The 26,097-nt window shown below is 48.7% G+C and overlaps 1 protein-coding gene across 1 annotated transcript in view; it reads left to right on the plus strand.

The window, feature by feature from the left end:
* The window catches only part of LOC123580283 (fer-1-like protein 4), a 34,847-nt gene that overhangs the window by 642 nt on the left and 8,108 nt on the right, over positions 1-26,097 (plus strand). Inside the window, exons 2-35 of the mRNA XM_045444834.1 lie at positions 154-209; positions 576-664; positions 764-863; positions 1,999-2,090; positions 2,286-2,327; positions 2,624-2,788; positions 3,289-3,349; positions 3,476-3,607; positions 3,870-3,932; positions 4,013-4,097; positions 4,325-4,484; positions 4,605-4,788; positions 4,866-5,052; positions 5,659-6,017; positions 6,327-6,435; positions 6,627-6,801; positions 6,927-7,047; positions 7,473-7,573; positions 12,346-12,433; positions 12,507-12,623; positions 12,991-13,143; positions 14,023-14,176; positions 14,302-14,426; positions 14,848-14,982; positions 15,109-15,282; positions 15,734-15,850; positions 15,977-16,138; positions 22,519-22,717; positions 22,860-22,918; positions 22,995-23,126; positions 23,729-23,771; positions 23,865-23,971; positions 24,048-24,185; positions 24,281-24,397. Coding sequence (XP_045300790.1) covers positions 154-209; positions 576-664; positions 764-863; positions 1,999-2,090; positions 2,286-2,327; positions 2,624-2,788; positions 3,289-3,349; positions 3,476-3,607; positions 3,870-3,932; positions 4,013-4,097; positions 4,325-4,484; positions 4,605-4,788; positions 4,866-5,052; positions 5,659-6,017; positions 6,327-6,435; positions 6,627-6,801; positions 6,927-7,047; positions 7,473-7,573; positions 12,346-12,433; positions 12,507-12,623; positions 12,991-13,143; positions 14,023-14,176; positions 14,302-14,426; positions 14,848-14,982; positions 15,109-15,282; positions 15,734-15,850; positions 15,977-16,138; positions 22,519-22,717; positions 22,860-22,918; positions 22,995-23,126; positions 23,729-23,771; positions 23,865-23,971; positions 24,048-24,185; positions 24,281-24,397 — 4,301 coding nt within the window. The remainder of the gene's footprint in view (positions 1-153; positions 210-575; positions 665-763; positions 864-1,998; positions 2,091-2,285; positions 2,328-2,623; positions 2,789-3,288; positions 3,350-3,475; positions 3,608-3,869; positions 3,933-4,012; positions 4,098-4,324; positions 4,485-4,604; positions 4,789-4,865; positions 5,053-5,658; positions 6,018-6,326; positions 6,436-6,626; positions 6,802-6,926; positions 7,048-7,472; positions 7,574-12,345; positions 12,434-12,506; positions 12,624-12,990; positions 13,144-14,022; positions 14,177-14,301; positions 14,427-14,847; positions 14,983-15,108; positions 15,283-15,733; positions 15,851-15,976; positions 16,139-22,518; positions 22,718-22,859; positions 22,919-22,994; positions 23,127-23,728; positions 23,772-23,864; positions 23,972-24,047; positions 24,186-24,280; positions 24,398-26,097) is intronic.

The following is a 26,097-nucleotide window of genomic DNA, read 5'->3' on the forward strand; positions in this document are numbered from 1 at the left end:
TCTCTGCCTCTTTCCCCTCCATCTACTACCTTTCTCCATGGGTAAGCCCAGCCCAGGGGGACTGGACCCTGTGCTGTGTGATTTGTGGGACCCTGTGTATATGTGTGATTTGTGGGAAGGGGCTGATAACTGACTAGTTTTGATTCTGAGCAGGCTTCACCCAGAAAACAAGGAAAATTCACTGTGGTCAAGAAGCAGATATTGGTGAGGTGAGTGGGGTTGGGTCCTGGATAGGGAGACATTGATCTGTGCTCATGTAAGTCCCTCCTCAGATGAGTTGGGGGGCATATTCCTGGTTTTGGGGGGCTGTGTTCTCAGGAAGTGGGGTTAGTCTCTCAGGCTTGAGAAGCCAAGACTGGGGGGATTAGTTCTTGATTGGTAGTTACCCTCAGATCAGCTCTAGTTTGCAGTCAATCCTGTGTTGGGGGGAGGGGTTGTTCCAGGTTTGGGACATTGGTCATCAAGTTAGCTCCAACTTTGGAGGGTTGGATCCTATCTCCTGGCTAGGATAGGCTCTGGATTGGGGGTCAGGGTAAGTCCAGCATTGTGTGTCACAAGATTCCTCTTATCTCCAGCTGTTCCACTGGCCACACTACGGGGCTCCGCTGGCTGCGGAATGTCTGTCTGTGCAGGTGGTTAACTGCAGCCGTGTGTTCAGCCCCAGGTGAGTAGGCCTGGGAAGCCAAGGATGCAGGTGGGGCTGGACATGGTAAGAGGGGATATTCCCCTAGGTCATTCTTTTACCCCCATGCCACATCCCCAGGTCTCTGGGGACTCTGGTGATCTCCCTGCAGCAGCTACAGCGTACTGGGCATTTGGTGCTACGGGAGGCCCTAGTGGATGAGAATCTGCGGGTATCCCCGGTGAGTCTCACCAGTCCTCAGCCTGCCACCCTCAAGCCTGAGTGTCCTTCTAGATAGAGAGTTCCATTTTTCAGAGAGGAAAACCCAGATCCAGACAGGAGTGGTAACAAGGCCTCCCAGCCAGGGCTCCTTTCATTGTAGCCCCTGCCTTAGTCCCACATGGGCCAAGAGCCATTCTGTGCTGTTCCCTACCCGGTACAGACTCAATTCTTGTGGGACGCAGAGATGAACCTAACTGAATTTTCCTGGTGTTTCATGGAGGGTCATCTAACCTGGTAGGAATGGACCTGGGTTCAAATCTCAGATCCACCATTTCCCTACTGATAACCTGAACAAGTTATTTAGCTTCACCAAACTGTTTCCTCATTTACCTTATATGGAGTCATAGGAAATGTTGAACTTTTCAATCAGTCAGTTGTTTGTTGAGCTCTGATTATAAGCTGTGCCGTGTGTGTTGTGCTGGGCAATAAGGATAGAGTGGTGAGCAAAACCAGATAAGGATTTGCCCTCTTAGAGTTCTGTATCTAAAGAGAGAGGCAAATATTAAACAGATATTCACACAAATAAATGCAAAATTGTCACAGATGTGTGTTACAAAAGAGCTGGTAGGACCCTGGGAAAGGGTATAACCAAGGGATGTAACCTATATGAGGGTCAGCAAAAATTCCCTGAGGAAGTACTGGTTGAACTTGGAATGGAAGGATGACAGGAGTTAACTAAGTGGGAGGGGAGAAGGTTTCAGGCAGAAGAACTGGCGTATGCAAAATCCCAGTGCTCTGAGAGAGCATAACTGGGGTGCAGGGCAGGAGCAGACCCCATATTAGATAGGACTGGAAAGGTTGGCAGGAGTCAGACCATGCAGAGCTATGAGGGCCACAGTAATGAATTTCCAAGAGCAACGAGAGAATTTTAGAGTCATGTTTGGCCTCTTCAAGAGGTAACTTGCTCATGCTAAGTTTTTCATAGGTTGTAGTTAGTCAATATTATTAATGACCAGAGAGGAACCACAAAGTCACCACGGATGTAGGCCAGGAGGGTCTCTGTTTATAGGTGGAGTAAAAGGCATTATCCTTGGACTTCTCTTAGCCCGAGACAGTTCGGAGGGCTCTAGGGCACATTGTGTGTCTGTTTTCAGATCCAGGTGGAACTTGACCTGAAGTATCAGCCCCCAGAGGGTGCAGCTGGAGCCTGGGCAGAGGAGGACTTTGGAGCATCCATCCGGGACAGGTACCCCACCTCTTGCCCCCTGCAATCTAAGCAAGGCCTGATTGTCCCAGCCCAGGTAGGCCTTGGGAAGGCAGAAGTGGTACCTAATTCCTCTCTGGATCTGCTGGATGTGGTGACCCTTGGCCCTGTGCTGCCTGGGTTGCAGCTCTGTAGTCAAGCCTGGCCCCTCACTCCTTTCATTTATCCTCCTTCTAGCTCAGAGCTGATCATCCCCAACGTGGGCTTCCAGGAGCTGGAGTAAGTATGTGGGGATGGTCTGGGGTTACCAAGTCAGTCTTGGTTGGGATTTAGGAGTCAGTGATATGGGGTCAGTCCCACCGTCTGGGATCAGTATTGGATCAATTCCAGGGTGAGAAGTCAGTCCTAGAATCAGGGGTCAATTCCGGAATTAGGGATCCCAGATTAGGGGTCAGTCCTGGAAACAGTGGGGTCAGCCTAAGGGTCAGAGGTCAGTCCTAGGGTCAGGGAAATCAAGGGTGCCCAGAGATGAGGGACAGGTTCCAGACATGTCCCTTGAAGGCCTTTCCTATCAGGCCTGGGGAGGCCCGGCTGGAGCGGCAGGCAGTGGCATTGGGCCACAGGCTAGTTCGAGGCCTAGCTCAGCAGGACAATGAAGATGGTGAGCTGGAGCTGGAGCTGGAGCTGGAGGATGAGCCTGATGTGGAGCTTTCTGGAGTTGTGTTCAGCCACCTCAGAAGGTAACTTGTACCCACACCTGCTCCCATACCCACCAGTGTGTCAACCTCAGGCGCTTATTCGTGTAGGCCCATGCTCATCCACACTCACAAACAGCCCCAGGGTATGGGTGAGGAGTGGATGTCCTGGAGTTAAGGCACAGACACTGCCACATTCACACACACAGTTACACTGGCACACACAGAGCTTCTGGAGCCCATGTAGGGGACGAAAGCTTGAGGAGGGTAGGGAATTTTGTCTCTTTTGTTCACTGCAGTGTCCCAGGACCTAGAATAGTGTTTGTTGGTACATAGTAGGTGCCCAACAAATCTTTGTTGAATGAATGAATGGTTTCAGGGCTCCAGGAATGAGTCACATTCTGGGTGTAGGGTTGAGATGGATGCAAGACAGACTGGAAGGATTCAGAATCCAGAAGAGAGATCTTATCCCTAGCACTGAGCAAAAGTACGTAGGTGATAGGGGAGAGGAAGTGAAGTGAGAGCTGACCTTGTACTTCTGGCAGTCGCACCCGGGGCCTGGCTCGAGGGGATCCTTTCCAGATGTCCAGAGCTCAGGACTTCCAGGTACCACTCTTCCTCTAGATCCTAGCCGTTGGTGAATACCACCCACTCTTCACACACGTGGTTCCCCTGCCCTCCTCCTTACTTGGCAGGGATGGCTTCCTTTTCTCCTCCTTCTGCACCCTTCAGGTAGGGGTTACAGTGCTGGAGGCCCAGAAGCTGGTTGGAGTCAACATTAACCCCTATGTGGCAGTGCGTGTGGGGGAGCAGCGCCGAGTGACCGCCACCCAACGCGGGACTAATTGCCCCTTCTACAACGAGGTGTGTGCGACCAAGGAAGAATGGGGCTTGACAAGAGAATGGGAAAGACCCAGCATGTACCCAGTCCGCAGAGGGGACGTGGCCTAGGTGGAATTGAGCAAGTGCCTGCGGTCAAGAGGGGCTTGATGAAGGAGAGGGTACAAAGAGGCGCCAGCAGGGGAAGGAGGGCGTTCTTTTTGCAAGAGGCAGGGGCCAGCTGGCGTGAACCCTTCGCATATTACCAATGTTCTTTCGCCTCTCTTGTTTCCCCACTTGAACCTAGTACTTCTTGTTCGAATTTCATGAGACCCGGCTTCACCTCCAAGACTTGCTGCTGGAGATCACGGTAAGGCGGGTAGGGATGAGGGGTTTCCGCCAGAGAACGGAGGATACCGAAGCTCCAAAACTAACACCATTTTCCCCCAGGCTTTCCATTCGCAGGCCCTCCCCTTTATGGCCTCCCAGATAGGCACCTTCAGGATGGACCTGGGCATTATCTTCGACCAGCCAGGTAGCGAACCCTCTCCTGCTTTAGACTCATCTGCACCAAGGGAAACTGACCCTCCGGGCACTGATCCCTAGATACTAACTTCGGAGAGAGAAGCCTCTTGGGAAGGTGGACTTCCATGTACTGCCTCTCCTCCCTACCGAGTCCGACACCAATGCGGGTCAGTGCAGCCCGCCGGTCTCCTCTGACCCGTGGCCTGCCCCTCCGCCCCTCCGCCCCTCCGCCCCCAGATGGCCACTTCTACCAGAAATGGGCTCCGCTGCACGACCCTCGGGACACCCGCGCTGGGACCAAAGGCTTCGTCAAAGTCACTTTGTCCGTGCGGGCGCGCGGGGACCTGCCTCCTCCGCTACCAGCCCCGGGCCCAGGTCACAGTTCGGACATCGAGAAGTGAGCTGGGGTGAGGGTGGGGGTAAGAATAAGACCGGGCGTGGCCTCCGGGACGCCGTAGCGGGGGTGGTGAAGCCCGACACCGCGGCGTTCCGCGGCCTCAGCGCCCCACTCCCTTAGGAACCTGCTCCTGCCACGCGGGGTGCCGGCCGCGAGGCCGTGGGCGCGGCTGCGCGTGCGCGTGTTCCGGGCCGAGGGGCTGCCCGCGCTGCGCCCGGGGCTGCTAGGCAGTCTGGCCCGAGCCCTGCAGGACCAGCGCGTCCTCATGGACCCCTACGTGCGCGTGTCTTTCCTGGGGCAGCAGGTAAGTCCCTCCCGTCCCCACTCGGCCGAGGCGCGGGCCCCGGTGCCGTGCTGACCCCACTCCGCCGCGGCCCCCAGGGCGAGACGTCTGTGCGCTGCGAGGCGGCGGCGCCCGAGTGGAACGAGCAGCTGAGCTTCGTGGAGCTCTTCCCGCCGCTGACGCGCGGCCTCCGTCTGCAGCTGCGGGACGACGCACCCTTGGTCGATATGGCGGTCGCCACGCACGTGCTAGACCTGAGGCAGATCTCACACCCGGGCCGCGCGGGTGAGCGCCTGCGGCCAGCGCTTGCTGCCTCCGCCTGGTCCTGCCCGCCCTGGGTCCCTCCCCTGGCCGCAAACTCCAGCCCTGCTATCCCGCTCCGCCCCTCCACCCAGCACCAAGCCGTCCCCGCCCTTCGGGGCCTCACCTGTCGTCCCCAGACTACAAACCCCACTCTCGGTTTGCCTCTGTTGACAAAATCCTACGGACAGCCGCATATCCAGTAGCCGCGCCAGCTGTGCTCTCCCTGAAGATTTGCACGCAGAGAAAATAAAGCCACTCACATCTTGCGTTCACCCCGCCCCTCACGGGATCACCTATAGCTCCGCCCCAATCGTGACTCCACCCCCAGAACTCGGGCTTCTGCAGTAGAGCTACGGGTTGTTTGTCCCAAGGGCCTTTGGGGGCTGGGGTAGATTAGATGTGCTCTCGGGTTTTGGTCCGTAGCTGTCGGTCCGCAGCTGTTCTCAGACTTCCCTCTCAGAGCTGCCAAAGCCCAATCCGACTCCCTGCCCCCTTGGACTTGCAGGAGATAAGAGTATGCTGCATAGACTGACCTAGTACCCACCTACCCCGTGCTTCCCTCCAAAACGCTGTTCTTGTCCCCCACAGCGGGGTTTAACCCCACTTTCGGCCCGGCATGGGTGCCTCTCTATGGCTCTCCCCCCAGTGGGGGACTCCGGGATGGTCTTCAAAGCCTCAATGAAGGACTTGGCCAAGGCATTTGGTTCCGCGGCCGCCTGCTGGTTGCTGTGTCCATGGAAGTATCGGAAGGGAGAGCTGAACCTGAGCCTCCCCAGGCCCCACAGGGGCCCAGATTGTCCAGGCTCATGAGAAAGAAGAAGAAAGCCAGGGGGGGCCAGACCCCAACCGGGATCCCACAGCACCTGGATGCCAGTCCCAGTGGTGATGGTCCTGAGATTCCTGGTGCCATGGAGGTGGAGGTGGAGGACTTGCTGCCTCTGCCAGAGGTGGGAGCTGGGGTTTTAGCAAAGGGAGGGGATCACTCTCAGCTCTGGAGTAACTGGCTCCCTGGCGTTAAACACAGGGGTGGAGTCTGAATTTCTGGGCCTGGATAAAGAATGCAGTGTGTGTGTACATGTGCTCTTGTGTATATACATATGTGGGGGGCAGGGGTGCTGAGCACTGAGAGGTAGGATACTTGTAGTGGTATTTCTAGGTCTTGGTTGCAGTCTTTCTATCAGCATTGTGGCCAAGCAAAGTTCGGATTGCAACCTGGGTGGGTGGGGGCTGACCGCCGTCTGACCCTCCTTCCTCAGAATGCCCTGGCGCCCTTGCAAGATTTCCTGCTCTTCGGTGTGCTTTTTGAGGCCACCATGATTGACCCTGTCTTGGCCTCCCAGCCCATCAGCTTTGAGATCTCTATCGGTGTGTGGCCTAGCTGAACCCCTGAGGGTCATGGGTTTAAGGGTGGGGATTCTTGTTCCAGTCTTAGGCCCCTGGAAGGGAAATTGACCTTCAGTAAGGGGTGGGCTCTGGCTTTTATTGAGGCAGAGTTAGTTTGAAGGAGGGGTCAGACCCTAAGCTGGGTTCCCCCTGACCCTTGCTGCTCTGGGCAGGTCGTGCAGGCCGCCTGGAGGAGCAATTGGGCCCAAGGGCCAGGGCTGGGGAGGGAGCGGAGGGCAAGGCCGAGGAGGCACAGCCTCTGCTGGAGACGGAAATGGGAGCCGGGCTAGTGTTGGAGGAGGAGCTAGGGACCCCTGCTCAGCGGCCTGAGCCCATGGATGGCAATGGGTAAGTACTCCTGGTGTCTGGAAGGAGGGTGTTGGGAGATCCTCAGTGGCCCAGGACTGCCCCTCGCAGCCTCTGCTCTTCTACCCACCTCCCCCCCCCCCCCCCCCCCCCCCCGCCCCGTACAGGCCGTATTTCTGCTTGCCCCTGCGTCACCGAAAGCCATGTGTGCATGTGTGGAGCCGCTGGGAAGATCACACGTGGCGCCTGCAGAGCACTAACTGTGTGCGGAAAGTGGCCGAGAGGCTGGTGAGAGTGAGGCGGGTGCCCACAGGGAGAGGCTGGGATGTCGGGAAGACTGTGGCCTTTGAAAGGAGCTCTGGAGCGAGGCTAATAGGTAGAGCACCTGGGAGCCAGCATGCCCTAGGTGCAGGGCTATAGAGCCAAAGAGCTCCGGTGGAACAGAGGAGACCAGAAATTGTGGGAAGACAGGGCTTCAGAATTGATACACCCAGAAAGGGGCCAGGTGAAGGCCATGGGTAGAGCTACTGGGGGCCCAGCCCCACTGCCATGGAGCTGGTAGAGAAAAAAATGGAACCATGACCTGGATGGAGCTGAAGAAGCCCTGGGCATGGAAGTGCGGCAGTGAGTGGGAGAGGCTCTGGAGTGGGGATGTGGTCTAAAAGAGGGAGTCTGCAACCCTTTGACTCTGACCCTCTGGCTCTGTCGCGCAGGACCAGGGGCTGCAGGAGGTTGAGACTCTGCAGCGGAGGCCGGGGCCTGTTGCCTGCACACGGCTCAAGCAGGCGCTGGAAGAGTTGGTGGCAGGGAGCAGGTGAGCTGGGAGCCTCAGCCTCACTGCTGCGGGGCTTCGTGTCAAACTCCAGGGTGAGGGAAACTCGTGGTGGCTGTTTGGAGCCAGGGTGGCTGGAGGCTGCGTTTGCTCCACTCTTCACAGGAGAATAAGGAGATGACGATCCCCATCAAGAGAGCGTCATAGAAACTATTGGGGGTTAGGCTACTCCCCTCCAGTAAACTCCCTTCCAGCTAATCTCCCCTCCTACTTTGTGGAGAACATAGAAGCTTCCCCTTCTTCCAGCAAGTCTACCACCTTGCCAGCTTCTGCACCCATCTGCTCACCTTCCCTCTTGCTATAGTGGAGGAAGAGTCCCCGCTTCCACAGTCATGGCTGTGATCTTGATTTCATCTCTCATCTACGGAGGAACTAGCTCTGCAATTGTCCACTTTCTCTCCTGCAGCATCAACTGGTCCCTAGTTACCAGGTCATTACTGTAACCATGTAAACTTGTTCTAATGACTTCCATCTTTGACCTTCACTGCCCTGAATTCCATAACCTGCGCCCTGCTCCAAGTACTTGGGTCTTTTTCTTCTTTTTCTTTTTTCTTTCTTTCTTTCTTTCTTTCTTTCTTTCTTTCTTTCTTTCTTTCTTTCTTTCTTTCTTTCTTTCTTTCTTTCTTTCTTTCCTTCTTTCTTTCATGTTTATTTATTTATTCTGAGAGAGAGAGAGAGAGCAAGAGATCACGCGAGTGCTCTGGGGAGGGGCAGAGAGAAAGGGAGAGAGAGAGAATTCCAAGTAGGCTCCATGCTGTCAGCACAGAGCCCCACGCAGGGCTTGATCCCACAAACTGTGAGATCATGACCTGAGCCGAAACCAAGAGTTGGACGCTTAACCGAGTCACCCAGGCACCCCATAAGTGTTTTTCTGATCCTCTTCTCAAAAGAGTTATTAATCCATGTATTCAATAATATTTATGGCACTTACTATGCCAGACACTGTTTTAGGTGCAGAAATAACAGTGAAAAAGCATTCTTTTTTTTTTTTAAGTTTATTTATTTATTTTGACAGAGACAGAGCAAGCAAAGGAGGGGCAGAGAAAGTGGGGGAGAGAGAATCCCAAGCAGGCTCCACGCTGTCAGCACAGAGCCCAATGCGGGGCTCAAATAACAAACTGTGAGATTATGACCTGATCTGAAACCAAGAACCAGACGCTTAATTGACTGAGCCCCCAGGTGCCCAGTGAAAAAGCATTCTTGCCCACAAAAATTCCTGAAACTTATATTCTGGTGGGGGATAGTGTGGAGGTTGGATAGAAACAAGTAATAAACATATAAACAATAAGGAAGAAATATAAGAATTATGATAAGGATAGTGTTAAGGAGAAAATAAAGCTAGGAAATATTAGAGAGAGGTGTTGCAATTTTAGAAAGGGTGGCAAAGAGGGGCCACTATGAAGTTGATATGAAGAAGTTGAAGGAGCAAGCTGTATCTGTAAGGGTGTTCCAGACAGAAGGGATAGCATGTGCAAAGGCACTGTGGTGAAATATGCCTGGTGTGTTTGAGGAGGAGGAAGGGAACCAGTGTGACTCTAGCACAGTGAGGAGAGTAGATGAGGCTGCAGAGTGTGTGGGGAAAGGAAGATAATGGTGGGGAGAGGCATGTGGAAGCCTCAATTGCCATTGTAATGACTGTCCGTGGCTGCTTCTCTGATTTACTTGAAGAGCCACTGAAGGTTTTGAAAGAAGGGAAGGGATGTGCTCTGACTTATCCTTTAAAAAGGTCAGTGGGGAAGGGATGATGTAAGAGAGGAAGCAAAGAGATTACTAAATAGGACATTGTAATAATCCAAGTGACCAATATTGATGAATCTAATTTAGGGTGGTTGCAGTGGACATAGAATGACATGAATGGATTCAAGAGCAATTTGGACTTTGAAGATTACACCTCAGTACTTGTGAATAGAAGGTATAGGGGATGAGGAAAAATGTACAGGAAGGCGTCATGAATGACCCTCAAGATGTTGGCTTGCACAACTGTGTAGATGGTGCTATTTACTGAGCTATGGAAAACAAGTGAAGGAGGAGGTCTGACGGCAGCGAAGGGAATATCAGAAGCTCATTTTGGGGTATGTTAACTTTGAGATTTCTATAGACTTATAAGCAGATGTGTCTGTTAGGCTGTTAGCTGTATGAGTTGAGGTCTGGGGAGACTTCTAGGCTGGAAATGAAAAACTGGGAGCTGTAAATACATAGATGGAGCTGGATATGACTGTCTAGGAAGCAGAGAAAAGAGAAACTGAGGGGAGCCTGAGTGGCTCAGTCACTTAAGCATCCAACTTTGGCTCAGGTCATGATTTCATGGTTCATGGGTTCCAGCCCTGTGTTAGGCTCTGTGCTGACAGCTCAGAGCCTGGAGCCTGTTTCAGATTCTGGGTCTCCTTCTCTCTCTGCCCCTCCCCTGCTCATTTTCTGTTTCCCTCTCTGTCTCTCAAAAATAAAAAACGTTAAAAGTATATATATTTAAAAAAAAGAGAGAGAGAGAAACCGAGGATCTGGAGAGCTCCAGCATGTGGAGGTCGGATGAGAGGAAGACTCAGGCAAGGGACTGCTTGTAGGTGGTCACTTTTCTGTCCCCATATTTCAGCCTCTCAGTGTGAGCAGATGCACTTGACCCCACACTCCTTCTTGAAAGACTCTGCTGTTGACTTCTACACTTGCTCCTTGTCTCTTCTTGACCTCTACATATTCTAAAGGTTCATGTGATCATGTTCCAGCACTTTATTCTAAAGCTCTTTTCTCTGTCTACATTCTCTACATTTGTTCCACAAGAACTACCACCCTTAATCCAGTTTAATTCCTTGTTTGACTTTCTATATAGTGCCATTAAACTGTTTTTCTTTTCACTTTACTGAAATGATTTTATTACTGAAATTATCCTTTGGCAGGGAAATTTCAATGAAAGATTTGTCTGTGTCATATTTTGCTATGTATAGTTTTGGCCAGTATGGTTTTCTTTTTTGGCTATTATTCTACCAGATCCAATTTCCCTAAATCTCATCTTGTGGACCTAAATCTTATCAAGAAGATTTGATTCAGTTTTATTTTATGTTGGTTATTTCTACCCATAGAAGCCTTGGAGCAAAGAGCAATTACTAAGCCAAAAGTGTAACCTCTGGAAGCAGTATTAGATGAAAAATCCTTGGAGTCATTTATTTTCTATCTTTTTGAAAATTTCCATAATAAAAACTTAAGAAATAACCATAGGTCATAAAGGGCCCAAAATATTATGTCTCAAAAATCATTTTAATTTACCCAGAAAATATTTTTTCAGCATCGATTAGGTGCCAGGGCCTGGGGGTACAAGTGGTAATCAAAATGAAGTCCCTGCCTTAGGGAATTTCTATTACTTTTTATTTTGAGACACAGATAAAGCAGAATATGAGAATGGAGAAAGTGGCAGGGGCTGTTTAGAAGAGATGACCAGGGAAGATCTGAGAGGAGGTAACATTTGAGTAGAGACCTGAATGAAGAAGGGAAGTGAGCCATGCGAAGATCTAGGGACCGAACATTCTAGCAGAGGGAGCAGCTAATACAAAGGCCTCGAGGTGGTGATGGGCTGGGTGTATTTACGGAGGAGCAGAAAGGCCAGTGTGATGTGATGGTTGGATTGTGCACGAGGGGAGAGGAATGTTTGATGAGGATAGGGGAGATAAAGGGAGCCTGATTATGTAGGGCTTTCTTAAAAATTCTGTTGTTTGAGATGAGAAATCTCTGGAGAGGAGTGAAATGGTCTGGAAAAGCATTGAAAATATCTCTCTGGATGCCATATTGAGAATATTCATGGGGAGAGTAGGGAAGGAGCATAGTAAGACCAACTAGGAAGCTGCTGCAATAGTTCTAGGCTTGGACTAGGATGGTCCTGGAAAAGGAGAAAAGTGGTCAGATGCTGAACATATTTTGAAGATGGAGCCTGAACAATATGCTGGTGGATTGATGTGGAATAGGAAGGAAAGAAAGAGTAGTGAAGGATGTCTCTGAAGTTTTAAAGTAAAACAGATTTTGGCAGGGGAGAGGTGTGTGTGGGGGCGGTAATTGGAAATTATGCACTTGGTTTGGGCATGTAATATTTGAGCTACCATTAGTTAATGTTGGGACTATAAAGCCCATCTGAGCCTTTAGTGTTCATTGGAATCCCCCAGAACCAGCATGCAGATTCTAGCAGCAGGTCTGGGGCAGGGCGGAGATTCTGCATTTCTTTTTTTTTTTTTTTTAATTTTTTGTTTTCAACGTTTATTTATTTTTTGGGGGACAGAGAGAGACAGAGCATGAATGGGGGAGGGGCAGAGAGAGAGGGAGACACAGAATTGGAAACAGGCTCCAGGCTCTGAGCCATCAGCCCAGAGCCCGATGCGGGGCTCGAACTCACGGACCGCGAGATCGTGACCTGGCTGAAGTCGGACGCTTAACCGACTGCGCCACCCAGGCGCCCCAGAGATTCTGCATTTCTAACTAGGTGATACCACTGCTGTTGGTCCTGGGCCAGCTTTGAGTAGCCAGGGCAGTAGATAGTTACATAGTAGTGCCTTCTGGGGCTCCAAAGTGAGGCTGGCCTCTATGAAGTTGGGAGTGGTCCATGTACAGAAGCCATCCTTGGCTTAGGAAAGGGACGTCTTTGAGAACATGACTGACAGGAGCTGTGAGGGAGTCTGGGAGGTGGTGGGAGGCCTGCTCTGAGGGAGGTGGTCCCCTAGGGGTCAGCGTTCCCTCCTCTGACTCCCACCTGCCATGCCCGCTCCTGCTCACTGCAGACAGTTTTGCCATGGTGCTGAGCGCAGGACAATGACCCGGCCCAATGCCCTGGATCGATGCCGAAGGAAACTGCTCGTGCACAGCCTGGTACGGTCTGGGGAAGGGGGATCAGGTGCACCTAGCTGGGGCCCTTCACTCATGTTTCTTCCTGCCCTTCCAGAACCTGTTGGCAAAGCAAGGACTGCGGCTTCTACGGGGTCTGAGACAGGGCAACGTGCAAGAGAAGGTGGCCTTGTCCAAGAAGCTCTTGGCCAAACTGCGCTTCCTGGCCCAGGAGGTAACATCTGGCCACCTATTTCCCTACCCTGCACACCCTGGTGGTGATGGTTGCACAACACTGGTTGATGCACAGCAATGTACTACTGAACTGTACACTTAAAAATGGTTGCAGAGGTAAGTTTTGTGCAATGTGTATTTTACCACAATTAAAAAAAAAAAACAAGAAAAAAGAAAGAAGTCAGGTTGGACTTTGAGGTTGCCTTTGGGGCATCCAAGAGAGATATGTCTAGGAGGCAGGTGGCTCTATGGATCTGGGGTTTAAGGGTATGTGTCAGGGCTAAGATGGATGCTTTGTCCATCGGACCAGTGGAAGCTGCAGCACAGGTGGTCTCAGCTCCATCCATGACCCAGTTCTCTGCCCGCAGCCCCAGCCACCCCTCCCAGATGTGCTAGTCTGGATGCTCAGTGGGCGACGCCGAGTGGCCTGGGCCCGGATCCCTGCCCAGGATGTGCTGTTCTCTGTGGTCGAGGAGGAACGAGGCCGGGACTGCGGGAAGATCCAGAGTCTGCTGCTCTCGGTGAGGGGTGTGGGTTGCTGGAGACTGGAGCGGGGTGAGGCTCCTAGGGTGGGGGCAGGGGGCATGAGGTGGAAGGCTGTGGTTCCCATCAGGGTGTCCCCAAACTCTTTGTTGTATTTAAAAAAACTTAAAATTTTCTTATTTAAAACTTTTTTTTCAATTAAAAAAATTTTAAGTTATAAAATGTCTTATTTTAATTTTTAAATTTTTTACATTTAATATTTACTTAAAGATTATTATTCTTTTTAAAAGTATATGTGAACTCTTTTCAATTATCCTAAAAGCCAAAAGGAGATTGTACCTTTACCTAGGTCCACTTTGATGTGAGAAAAACACCAAGTTTTGTCAGCTCTGGGCCTGCACTGGCCCTTTTGCTGACCAGGCTCTGATAGACCGTCAGGTGACCAGAATGGGAGAGTGATGAGTCTGTTCCTTATAAGTACAGCTGGTTTGGGGGCAAAATGCTTCTAATCAAGGTGTCCCTGGAATAGATGCCAGCAAAGGTCCCTAGTGCTAAGAAGCAGTGACTGTTGGGGTAGGGAACAGGGCATCTAAATGTGTTGGGGCTCAGAGGACAGAGGGGGTAAGCATGGGGTGTGGCAGTGAAGAGCTGAGAGTGCATTTTGGGGGAATGGGGTTTGGTATAGGAAGTGACGGTGTTGGGGCCAGAGGACTAGGTTATGGGAGTGTTCAGGGTAATGGGTACTGGATAGATGGCATGGAGTGGGGTGTAGGGATAGGGTACAGGGAGTACTCTTTGGCTTCGGCACTGGGAAGTGGTCTAGTGATACAGAGAGTATGGGCACACCCTGGGGGTGCAGGGACAGGTCTAGGGGGGTGGTAAGAGGTGGGCCCTAACATGCCACCTCCCTGCAATAGGCACCTGGGGCAGCTCCGGGCGAAGTCTGTGCCAAGCTGGAGCTCTTCCTGTGGCTAGGGCTGGGCAAACAAGCCAAGGCCTGCACCTCAGAGCTCCCCCAGGACCTGCTGCCCGAGCCCTCTGCGGGGCTGCCCCACCACCTGTGCCGGGATGGTGAGTACAGCTCGACACTTGCCTCACGTGTGGGGCTAGATGCTCAGCTGGGGGTTTGGAGGGGTCTGGGGTCAGGGACTCCAGTGGTCCCCTGAACAAACATCTCTTTCTTGCCCCCACCACAGACTTCAGCTACTTCCAGCTCCGGGCCCACTTGTACCAGGCCCGAGGGGTGTTGGCAGCAGATGACAGTGGGCTTTCGGACCCATTTGCTCGAGTCCTCATCTCTACCCAGTGCCAGACCACACGGGTGAGGGCTGCACTGGGATGTTGTGGGAAGCGGGGGGCTCTGGGAGACAGAGTGGGGTGAGGGCTGAGCTTTTCTTCAGGCCCTAAGTCTCTTTTCCTGCTCTGGATTTTCAGGACAGGATACTGGATTGAGCCGCCCTGGTTTAGAGGGTGGTGTAGAACTAGAGGGCCTTCCGGATGAGGAATTGTTTTGAGGGGTTGACTGTAGGATTAGCCCCAAGGGTGGCAGTTTACAGTTAGGGGGACCAGGCTCCAACCCCACTCTGGCGGGCTGTTTCATCTTCACCACACTCTCCCTCCTTTTGTGATAAACAGCTGCTTAAAGTATCACTTCAGGGCAAGAGTGCTCATGTGGTATGTATGGAGATGCTGGAGATTCCTTTGATGCCTGCCTTTGACTCCCTCTCTGCATGGCCCCCAAGGTCCTGGAGCAGACGCTGAGTCCCCTGTGGGATGAGCTCTTGGTGTTTGATCAGCTGATTGTAGACGGGAGGAGGGAGCATCTGCAGGAGGAGCCTCCATTAGTGGTCGTCAATGTCTTTGACCACAATAAGTTTGTGAGTGTGGCCTGGGCCCCATCTGTGTTCCCACCCCCGAGTGCCCCCCACTCCTCATCTTGATGCTCCCTTCCCCTGGCTCTGGAGCATCTTCTAGTTTTGTCTTAACTGCCCTGCTCTCTGCAGGGCCCCCCTGTGTTCCTGGGAAGGGCACTGGCCACCCCGAGGGTGAAGCTGACAGAGGACCCTTACCAACGCCCTGAGCTACAGTTCTTCCCCCTAAGAAAGGGGCCCCGGGCAGCTGGAGAGCTCATTGCCACCTTTGAACTCATTGAACTGGACTACAGTGGCCGGTTTGAGGTCAGAATACCCTGGCCTAGATGGCACAGGCTGTGGACTCTTATATTCTATCAGGTTGTCTGCCTCCAGAGAATATGGAACATGGGCATGTCCTGGGATTACCCCTCCAAGTATTTTACCCCCAGAAAATGCAGGCTGCAGATGTGTCTTGCAGTCACCTCATTGGACTTCCCAACTTCAGGGAACATTAGAAGTACACATATCGTGGGTTCCTTTTGCCAGGCCTTCCACCCTAGAGACAGACCCTAGGCTGCAGCTTGATCCTCATGCCTCAGACACCTACCTTCCTGTGCATGACTGCTTCCTGAGATATGCCCCTCCTGCCCATCCAGCCTTTTTAGTTCCTCTAGATTTATATTTCACTGGCAGCTCTCAATATCCCTTCCCCAAGCCCACATTTCCCTCCTTTGGCCTGATTCCTCCTTGACCTCTGATCTCTTGCCCTCTGCAGCCCTCAGTGCCCAGTGATGTAGAGCCCCAGGATCTGACACCACTGGCCGAGCCCCTCTCCGGGCGCCTGTCCCTGCCACCTAACGTGCGTCCAGTACTCAGGGAGTTCCGTGTTGAGGTATCGTCAGTCACACATCCCTCCCACCCCCACCACACACACACACACACACACACACACACACACACACACCTGGGTGCCTTCTGTCAAGTGCAGGCCCCTGAATTTCTCACTTCCTGACCCCAGGTGCTGTTCTGGGGTCTGAGGGGTCTCGGCCGTGTGCATCTGTTTGAAGTGGAGCAGCCCCAGGTTGTGCTGGAGGTGGCTGGGCGACGTGTGGAGTCGGAGGTCCTGGCCAGTTACCGTGAGAACCCCAATTTCACTGAGCTTGTCAGGCATCTGACAGTGGTGAGGACATGGGCTGGGAGCAAGAAATGCTGGGTTAACAAGTGAAAGGGCAGTGGGATGGTGAATTCCTAGCCAGTCATCTTAGGTTAATCAAGGGATCAGCAAATATTTTTAAATTTATTTTTAAATTATTATTATTATTATTTTTAATTTACATCCAAATTAGTTAACATATAGTATAATGATAACTTCAGGAATAGAATTTAGTGATTCATCATTACATATAACACCCAGTGCTCATCCCAACAAATGTCCTCCTTAATGTCCCTTGCCCATTTAGCCCATCCCCCCACCCCAAACCCCTCCAGCAGCCCTCAGTTCACTCTCTGTATTTAAGTCTCTTATGGTTTGTCTCCCTTCCTGTTTTTATACTGTTTTTGCTTCCCTTCCCTTATGTTCATCTATTTTATATCTTAAATTCCACATAAGACTGAAATCATATTTGTCTCTCTCTGACTGACTTATTTCACTTATTGCTAGAGTAATACACTCTAGTTCCATCCATGTTGTTGCAAATGGCAAGATTGCATTCTTTTTGATTTCCAAGTAATACTCCATTGTATATGTATACCACATCTTCTTCTTCTTCTTCTTTTTTAATGCTTATTTTTGAGAGAGAGAGAGAGAGCCAGAACATGAGTGGGAGAGGGGCAGAGAGAGAGAGGAAGACACAGAATCCGAAGCAGGCTCCGGACTCCAAGCTGTCAGCACAGAGCCTGATGCAGGGCTCAAACTCATGAACTGCGAGATCATGACCTGAGCCAAAGTCGGACACTTAACCAACTGAGCCACCCAGGCGCCATTCATCTTTATTCATTCATTATTCGATGGACATTTGGGCTCTTTCCATACTTTGACTATTGTTGATAGTGCTACTATAAACATTGGGGTGCATGTGCCCCTTTGAATCAGCTCTTCTGTATCCTTTGGATAAATACTTAGTAGTGCAATTGCTGGGTCGTAGGGTAGTTCTATTTTTAACTTTCTGAGGAACCTCCATACTATTTTCCAGAATGGCTGTACCAGTTTGCATTCCCACCAGCAGTGCAAAAGGGTTCCTCTTTCTCTATAGCCTTGTCAACATCTGTTGTTGCCTGAGCTGTTAATGTTGCCATTCTGACAGGTATGAGGTGGTATCTCATTGTGGTTTGGATTTGTATTTCCCTGATGATGAGTGATGTTGAGCATTTTTTCATGTGTCTGTTAGCCATCTGGATGTCTTCTTTGGAAAAGTATCTATTCATGTCTTCTGCCCGTTTCTTCACTGGATTATTTGTTTTTTGGGTGTTGAGTTTGATCAGTTCTTTATAAAGATATAACCCTTTATCTGATATGTCATTTGCAAATATCTTCTCCCATTCTGTCAGTTGCCTTTTAGTTTTGCTGATTGTTTCCTTCGCTGTGCAGAAGGTTTTTATTTTGATGAGGTCCCTATAGTTCATTTTTGCTTTTGTTTCCCTTGCCTCTGGAGACATGTCAAGTAAGAAGTTGCTGCAGCCCAGGTCACAGAGGTTGTTGACTGTTTTCTCCTCTAGGATTTTGATGGCTTCTTGTCTTACGTTTAGGTCTTTCATCCATTTTGAGTTTATTTTTGTGTATGGTGTAAGCAAGTGATCCAGGTTCATTCTTCTGCATGTTGTTGTCCAGGTTTCCCAACACCATTTGCTGAAGAGACTGTCTTTTTTCCATTGCATTCTTTCCTGCTTTGTCAAAGATTAGTTGGTCGTACATTTATGGGTCCATTTCTGGTTCTCTATTCTGTTCTATTGATCTATGTGTCTTTTTTTTTAATTAAAAAAAATTTTTTTTTTGGGGCGCCTGGGTGGCGCAGTCGGTTAAGCGTCCGACTTCAGCCAGGTCATGATCTCGCGGTCCGTGAGTTCGAGCCCCGCGTCGGGCTCTGGGCTGATGGCTCAGAGCCTGGAGCCTGTTTCCGATTCTGTGTCTCCCTCTCTCTCTGCCCCTCCCCCGTTCATGCTCTGTCTCTCTCTGTCCCAAAAATAAATAAACGTTGAAAAAAAAAAATTAAAAAAAAAAATTTTTTTTTAATGTTTATTTTTTGAGAGAGAGAGAGAGGGTGTGAGCCAGAGCACAAGCAGAGGAGGGGCAGAGAGGGAGGGAGACACAGAATCCAAAGCAGGCTCCAAGGTCTAAGCTGGCAGCACAGAGCCCGATGTAGAGCTTAAACCCAAGAACCACGAGATCATGACCTGAGCTGAAGCCGAACGCTCAACTGACTGAGCCACCCAGGTGCCCCTATGTGTCTGTTTTTGTGCCAGTACCATACTGTCTTGATGATTACAGCTTTGTAATACAGCTTGAAGTCTGGAGCAAATTTTCTATAAAAAGACAGATAGTAAATATTTTAGGCTTTGTGGGCCAAACAGTTTCAGTTGCAATTACTCAACTCTGTAATAGTAGCATGAAAACAGACATAAACAGCAAGTAAATGAATAAGTATGACTGTGTTCCAATAGAACTTTATTTATAAAAACAGGCAGTGGGCCAGATCTGGCTTACAGGTTATAGTTTGCTGATCTCTGGATTAATCCATGAACTGGTGATACTCTCTTGGCTCTGTTGAATGAGTGGCTTAGGTAAGTGTCATGCAATATAGGTCACAAAGAATCTATCTAGTGTCTGAGACACGAGGGGCAAAGAAATGCATTCTTTGTATAATTTGTAATCTCTGTAATATGGACTTTGGATTCAAATTCTGGCAGTGCCACTTAGGAGCTTGTCAAATCACTTGTCTTAGTTGAGCTTTAGTGCTTTGTTTGTTTAATGATGTTTTTAAAGCTTATTTATTTATTTTGAGAGAGAGAGTGCTAGCACAGTGGGGGAGAGACAGAGGAGAAAGAGAGAGAGAATCTCAAGCAGGCTCGGTGCTGACAGTGCCTGATGCTGACAGCTGCCTGATGATGCAGGGCCCAAACTCATGAACCATGAGATCATGACCTGAGCTGAAACCCAGAGTCAGACACTTAACTGATTGAGCCACCCAGGCGTCCCTATTTGTTTGTATAAAAGAAAAACCTATTTCTGATTTGAAGAAATATTGAAGATTGAAGGAAATACATCAAATGCTTCTTGCAGGAGTGCTATAGGGAGCCAGTGAGAGAAAGGATCTTGGTGAAAGGGCTTTGTAAACTGAAAAGTGCTGTGCCTATGTGAGGGGGAGACCAGGACAAAGCGTAGTGCTTCCAGACTGCAAGGGGGTAAAACCCCACAAGAACAAACAAACAAAAAACAAAAACAACAAAAACCCTAACACATTCTTGACTCTGTTTCACCTGCAGGAGTTTTCAGTTTGGAAACTTCATTGTGCTATAAGATGGTGAAGCTGGAAGCAGTTTGCTCATTGAACTTCTAGGGAGTTTCCTTTCATTTCTTATTTCACAGTGCAAATTGAGGAAATCATATCCCTGTCTCCACCTCTCTCCATTGTGCACTTGAAAAGAATGACTAAGTATTCTTCTGTTGTTTAGGTAGAGTGACCTATAGATGTCAGTTAGGTCAGGCTGGGTTAATAGTGTTATGCAAGCCTTCTTTAAAAAAGCCTTCTTTAGGGGCGCCTGTGTGGCTCAGTCAGTTGAGCATCTGACTTCAGTTCAGGTCATGATCTCACAGTTCGTGGGTATGAACCCCACATCAGGCTCTGTGCTGACAGCTGAGAGCCTGAAGCCTACTTCAGATTCTGTGGCTCCCTCTCTCTGCCCCTCCCCTGCTCACACTCTCTCTCTTTCAAAAATAAACAAACATTTAAAAAAATTAAAAAAAAAAAAAAGCCTTCTTGGGGTGCCTGAGTGGCTCAGTCAGTTGAGCATTGGATCTTGATTTTGACTCAAGGTCACGATTTCATGGTTAGTGAGACTGAGCGAGTCGGACTCCATGCTGACAGCATGGGACCTGCTTGGGCTTCATTCCCTCTCCCTCTCTCACTCTCTCTCTCTCTCTCTCTCTCTCTCAAAATCAATAAGTAAACAATGAAAAAAAGCCTTCTTGGTGATTTTCTAACTAGTTGTTCCATCCGTTATTGAGAATATGATATTGAAGTCTCCAGCTATTATTGTTGAATCGTTTTTTTTCCCTTCAATTTTGTCACAGTCTACTTGTATTTTGAGGTTCTGTTGTTAGGTACATATATGTTTACAATTGTTATAGCTTCCTATGAGTTGATCTGTTTATCATCATAAAATGTCCGTCTTTGCCTCTAGTAAAATTTTGTGTCTTAAAGTCCATTTTGTCTGATAGTAAAGCCATTCCAGCTCTCTACGATTACTGGATGCATGATGTATCTTTCCCCATCCTTTTCCTTTCAACCCATATGTGTCTTTTTAAAGAGTATCTTTTAGCACGTAGTGACATATTAAAAAAAAAAAATCCATTGACAATCTCTGCCTTTTGCTTAAAGTGTTTAATAAAGTCAATGTGAAGTGTTGGGGTCCAGGAGCTAACGGTCAAGAAAGAATTCTTGAGACATCTTTGGTGCAAAACAGGTGGTTTTATTAAAGCACAGGGACAGGAATTGTGGGCAGAAAGGGCTGCACTGGGGTTGTGAGGAGTGACTGATTATATACCTTCAGGTTGGAAGAGGGTTAGGAATAGTGTAAATCTCTGAGGAATTTGGAAGCCAAGTTTCCAGGACCTTGAGGGGCTAGCTGCTGTTAGGATAAGGTCATTTACTACTGTCTGGTAAAACCTTAGTCATGAGACCCTTCAGATGATATCAGTGGGCGATTTGCTTGGAGGATGACTGCTAACATATATCTTTGGGGGTGGGGTAGAATAAAGGAAGTTTCCAAAGGGATTTTTACAGGTAAGGCTAATGTCAAGCTAAGGTGGCCTTTTGCCTCTAGCAATAGAGGCAGTTGAGTTCCTGAAGAAAGGTCACCCTGCCTGTCTTAAGCACTTTGCCAAGGCAAAGGAAATTTAATTTTTTTCTGCATTTCTTTTGTCTTTGTTTTACAAATCAAAGTCACATTTGATGTTATTATTGACATGGTTGGGATTTACATCTGCCATTTTGCTATTTGTTTTCTTTTTCTTTTTTCTTTTTTTTAATGTTTATTTATATTGAGAGAGAGAGATACAGAGCACTTGCAGGTGTAGCCACACACTGAAGAAAAAGTTCTCAGACTCTTAGACGGAGCGGACATGCAGGGCTGCCTCTGCCAGTGAAACAGCAGCAAACTGCACTTGGTCTTTATTTCATGTTCGCCAGATATAAACATCAAAGAATGTCAAAGCATGGGAGGAAAACACAAAGAGCCTCCACACATAGACCAAAGACACATCTGGTGTTTACGTGAAAGCATGCAGGGAAGATGTGCAGTTTCAAGGACTGCTAGGCAATTGCAGTGGGTCTGTTTCCTAACTGGCTCCTGGGAGATCGTGGGGCTCTGGATCTTGTAGTGCTATCGCATTCGACAGCCTTGAGACCAGAACATTGCTGACATTTCAGCAATTACCCCATTTACTTTCCCAGGGCTTACGATACACTCTCTAAAAATAACTCCACAAGCAGGGGAGGGGCAGAGAGAGAGAGGGAGAAAGAGAATCCCAAGTAGACTCCATGCCAGCCAGCGCAGAGCCTGACGGTGGGGCTCGATCCTACAAACTGTGAGATCATGACCTGAGCCTAAACCAAGAGTCAGACTTTCAACTGACTGAGCCACCTAGGCCCCCTCTGGTATTTGTTTTCTATATGTCTCATATATTTTTTGTTCCTCCGTTACTGCTTTCTTTTGTATTAAATAGATATTTATTAGTGTACTACTTTAATTCCTTTCTTGATCTTTGCTTAGTAGTTGCTCTAGGGATCGCAGTATGTGTGCTGATTTTTCACAATCTACTTCAGATTAATACTAATTCAATTACAGTAAAATTTTTCTCTATTATAGGGCCATTCCTTCTTCCCTCCTTTGTGTGATAATTGTCACATATGTATAAAATAAACCCAACAATACAGTATTTTAATTTTTCCCTCCCCCTTAGGATCCATTGATAGATATAGAATTCCCATATTAAAGGGCATACATATTGTTACGGCTTTAAATCTACATTAGCAAACTGAGCATTGATCCTTCATATAATAACAACCACCACCACCACATGTTTCTGATAGCACTTTGTTGGCTCCAAAGTAGTTTTGTATCTATTATGTCTTTTGATATTTACAACAGTCTTTTGAGTGCAGGATCGTATCCCTTTTTGGTCAGGGAAACAGTCTCGGTGACTTACCAGACATGACACAATGAGGCTGTGGCAGAGCTGAGCTGGGAAAGCAGCTTTAGCTCCACTGTTCTGTCTGCCTGTGCTGCTGCCTCTCCCTCCTCCCCAGGTCTTCAGAGACCCAGTTTCTCTCTCCCCACCCCCAGGACCTGCCTGAGCAGCCTTACCTACAGCCCCCACTCAGCATCCTGGTGATCGAGCGCCGGGCCTTTGGCCGCACAGTGCTTGTGGGTTCCCATGTTGTCTCCCACATGCTACGATTCATACTCCGGGCTCATGAGGATCCCCCCAAGGAGGAAGGAGAAGAGGAAGAGACAGCGGACCTAGTGCCTAAGGGACCAAAAGGTAAGGGGCCTTCCTTCCCCTTAAGGGCCACCAGACAGAAGCCCCTCAGTTCCCCGGTTGAGATGGCTCCAGGGGACCCTCCCGTGGGGCATGGAGTCTGACTTCACCTGACCTCCTCCTGGTGTCATTTCCTCTCTCCCAGGACAGAGGTCTCTGGATCCCTCCTTGGCTGAAGTGGGGATGCCCAGACGGCTTCTCAAGGTGATGGGGTATGGAAATGGGTGGAGAAGGGACTGGGTGATGCTGGGTTAGGGGTGCTCAGTTCTCTCTTCCTCAGGCTCCTCTGAAGAAGCTCCCTTTGAGAAGCCTCCTGAACCAAGGCCCCGAGCTGGAGGAAGACATCCCAGATCCTGAAGAGCTTGACTGGTGGTCCAAGTACTATGCCTCTCTGCAGGAGCTCCAGGGGCAGGTGGGTGCAGAGGCGGGTCCCAGACTGCAGCTGGAGGCCCAGGGGTATAAATGGTAAGAAGGATCTCATCAGATGTGGAGCTCCACAACTTTTCAGAGCTCTTCATTGCATGTCTTTTCTTACCTTCATAACAGTTCTGGAAGCTGAGAATTACTGACAGCTGTGCTGTCAGAAATATCATGTGAACCACATATGTAGTTTTAACTTTTAAAGTGGACAAATTAAAAAAAAAAAGTAAAAGGAAAGAGGTGAAATGGACTTTAATAATATATTTTATTTAACCCAATATATCTAAAATATTCCAACAAGTAACCTTTATAAAAAACAATGGAACATTTGACATTCTTATTTTATACTAAGTCTTTAAAATTTGGTATTTTACACTTACGGCACATCTCAATTTTCAATTTCAAGTGCTCACTAGACACATGGAGCTGGGGTTACTGTCTTGGGCAGTGCAGGACTAGCCAAACTGCTAGCCAAATGCAAGTGGTTCACATGGCTGAACTGGGACTAAGGTTTCCCAACTCCCTATCCTGGAAAAGGGGTAGATTAAGGAGGTGAAGGTAGGGAGGAATCTCTGACTTGCCCTTTGATTTCAGACCAACTTTGATGAGGATGAGATGGATGATCCTGGGGAGTCAGGTAGGAGATTTGGCTTTCTTGTTCCTACTCTGTGTGTCTCTCTCCCTCCCGTGACACGAGTATTTCAAATTGTGGCATTTCTGCTGTTCCCAGATGGGGTCAACCTCATTTCTGTGGATGGGGAGGTCCAAGACCAGGGTCAGGGTGAGGCTGAAGTTAAAGGCTCTGTGTCCCAGAAGAAAGCAATAGCCACCCTGAAGGTGAGTGGGGGTCAGAGAAAGGGGATTCTGCTAGGATTCTTGACATTGGTCTATCACTGAGGCCCTTGCCTTTCAGATCTACAACAGCACCCTGGAAGAAGAGTTTAACAACTTTGAAGACTGGCTTAATGTATTTCCCCTGTACCGAGGGCAAGGGGGCCAGGATGGAGATGCAGAGGAAGAAAGGTCTGGACACCTTGTGGGCAAGTTCAAGGTATGTTTGGGGAAGGAAGGGTGGCCAAGGAGTACAGGTGGGGAGGCAGGAGGAAGACTCTCTTCCCAGAGACTTTTCTGTCTTCCCCAAACCAGGGCTCGTTCCTTATTTACCCTGAATCAGAGGCAGTGTCGTTCTCTGAGCCCCAGATCTCCCGAGGGGTCCCACAGAACCGGCCCATTAAGCTCCTGGTCAGAGTATATGTGGTAAAGGTGAGCATCCGTCGCCCCAGCATGCCTCCAATTCCAGTGAAGGTAATGTACATGAAAGCTACAGACTGAGGATTTGGAAGGAATCTCAGGGATTAGAGTCCACCTTCTTCATTTTTCAGGTGGGAAATCTTAGGCACAAGTTAAAAGACTCCCCAGGGTTACAAAGCTCACACATGGTAGAACCAGACTTTAGAGCTTAGGTCTTCTGACTCCTTATTCATAGTTCTAAATCCTTAGTTTATAGAACGTGGAATATAACTCCAGGAAGAGCAGAGCTCTTAACCTCAAGTTTCACAACGGCTTGTCATCAAATACCTTCACACAGGGGAGAGGGGTAAAAAAAACAAAACAAAATAAAAAACAAACCTTCACACAGGTTCTTGCCTTCCTGTGGTTTTCACACAGCACTCAGCAGGGTCCTGAAGTTTCCCAAAAGGCATCTCAGGGAATGAGAGGAATGAGTGGGTTTCTCTGCCTACTTCGATCTCAGCACCGGAATAGATTCTGTGTTTCTATCTGGTTTAAATATAAGGATTATGACTAAGACATAATTTAAATAAATGTTTTGTGGCACATCCTAGTGCATAATTCGATAGTAGGAGTCATCTTGATCTTCTGCTTCTCGCAGTATCACAGACTAGATGGTTGGAAATAACTTCCTGATGTAATTCATCTAGAAATGCTAGATAAACAATCTTAAATGAATGCTAAGCTCATAAGAAAGGGAATTCCCAGTGGATCTAAGATGAAGAGGCAGAAGGAATCCCACGTGGAAGCCCTGAAACACAGGTTGTCTTGAGAGGTTTGTCTATACCTGGACCCAGAGGCTTAGGTTCTAATAGCCTAAGATGGGAGCCACAGCCAAGACCCTCGCGTGAAGCAGCATCCAGTGAGGGCTCTGCTCTTAGTGAAAGGTAGGCAAGAGGAATTCTACTCACTGGAAAAGGAGCTTGTTAGGTAAATGGTCTGTTTCAGCCTCTTCTCCAACTGGGGGAAGTAGAAAACAATGTCTTCCCTGAGAATTTATAATTAGAGTTTTACTCTCACATTGATTTAAGACTTGAATTTATATTATCTGCTCACTCCAGAAAACTCAAAGCTGAGAAATTGGCTTAAAATGGTCCCAAATTTTCCCTGGTTTCATAGATTTAGACAGCTAAGTTTGGGCTCACAATCCCAAATTAAAAAAGAAAAAAAGAAAAAAAAACTATGAGAAAAAAATGCCAGAAAAAAACAACACAAAGGAGAATGAAACTTTTAAGGGTTTTGGATGTTAGAATTTTCAAATATTAAAATGTAAAACAACCATCTAATATATTTCACAAATGGAGAACAAGAGGCTTTCAAGAGTGACTGGAAGTTTTGAAAATAATAAAATTAGGGGCACCTGGGTGACTCAGTCGTTTAGGCGTCCAACTCTTGATTTTGGCTCAGGTCATGATGCTTCAGTTGTGAGATCGAGCACTTCATGTGCTCTGCACTGAGCATGGAGCCTGCTTGGGATTTATTCTCTTTCTCTCTGCCCCTCCCCCACTTGTGTGCACACGTGTGCTCTCTCTCTCTCTCAAAATAAATAAACATTAAAAAAAAATAATAAAGTGGCTGCAGGTTGGTAGTTTGCCCAGGAAACTGTTAGAAGTAAAAGCAAGCCGTCTCTGGCAGAGAGCACGTGCAATTTGGGCCCTCAGGATGAGTTAAAC

This window comes from Leopardus geoffroyi, chromosome A3, assembly GCF_018350155.1.
Source record: "Leopardus geoffroyi isolate Oge1 chromosome A3, O.geoffroyi_Oge1_pat1.0, whole genome shotgun sequence".
Taxonomy (NCBI): domain Eukaryota; kingdom Metazoa; phylum Chordata; class Mammalia; order Carnivora; family Felidae; genus Leopardus; species Leopardus geoffroyi.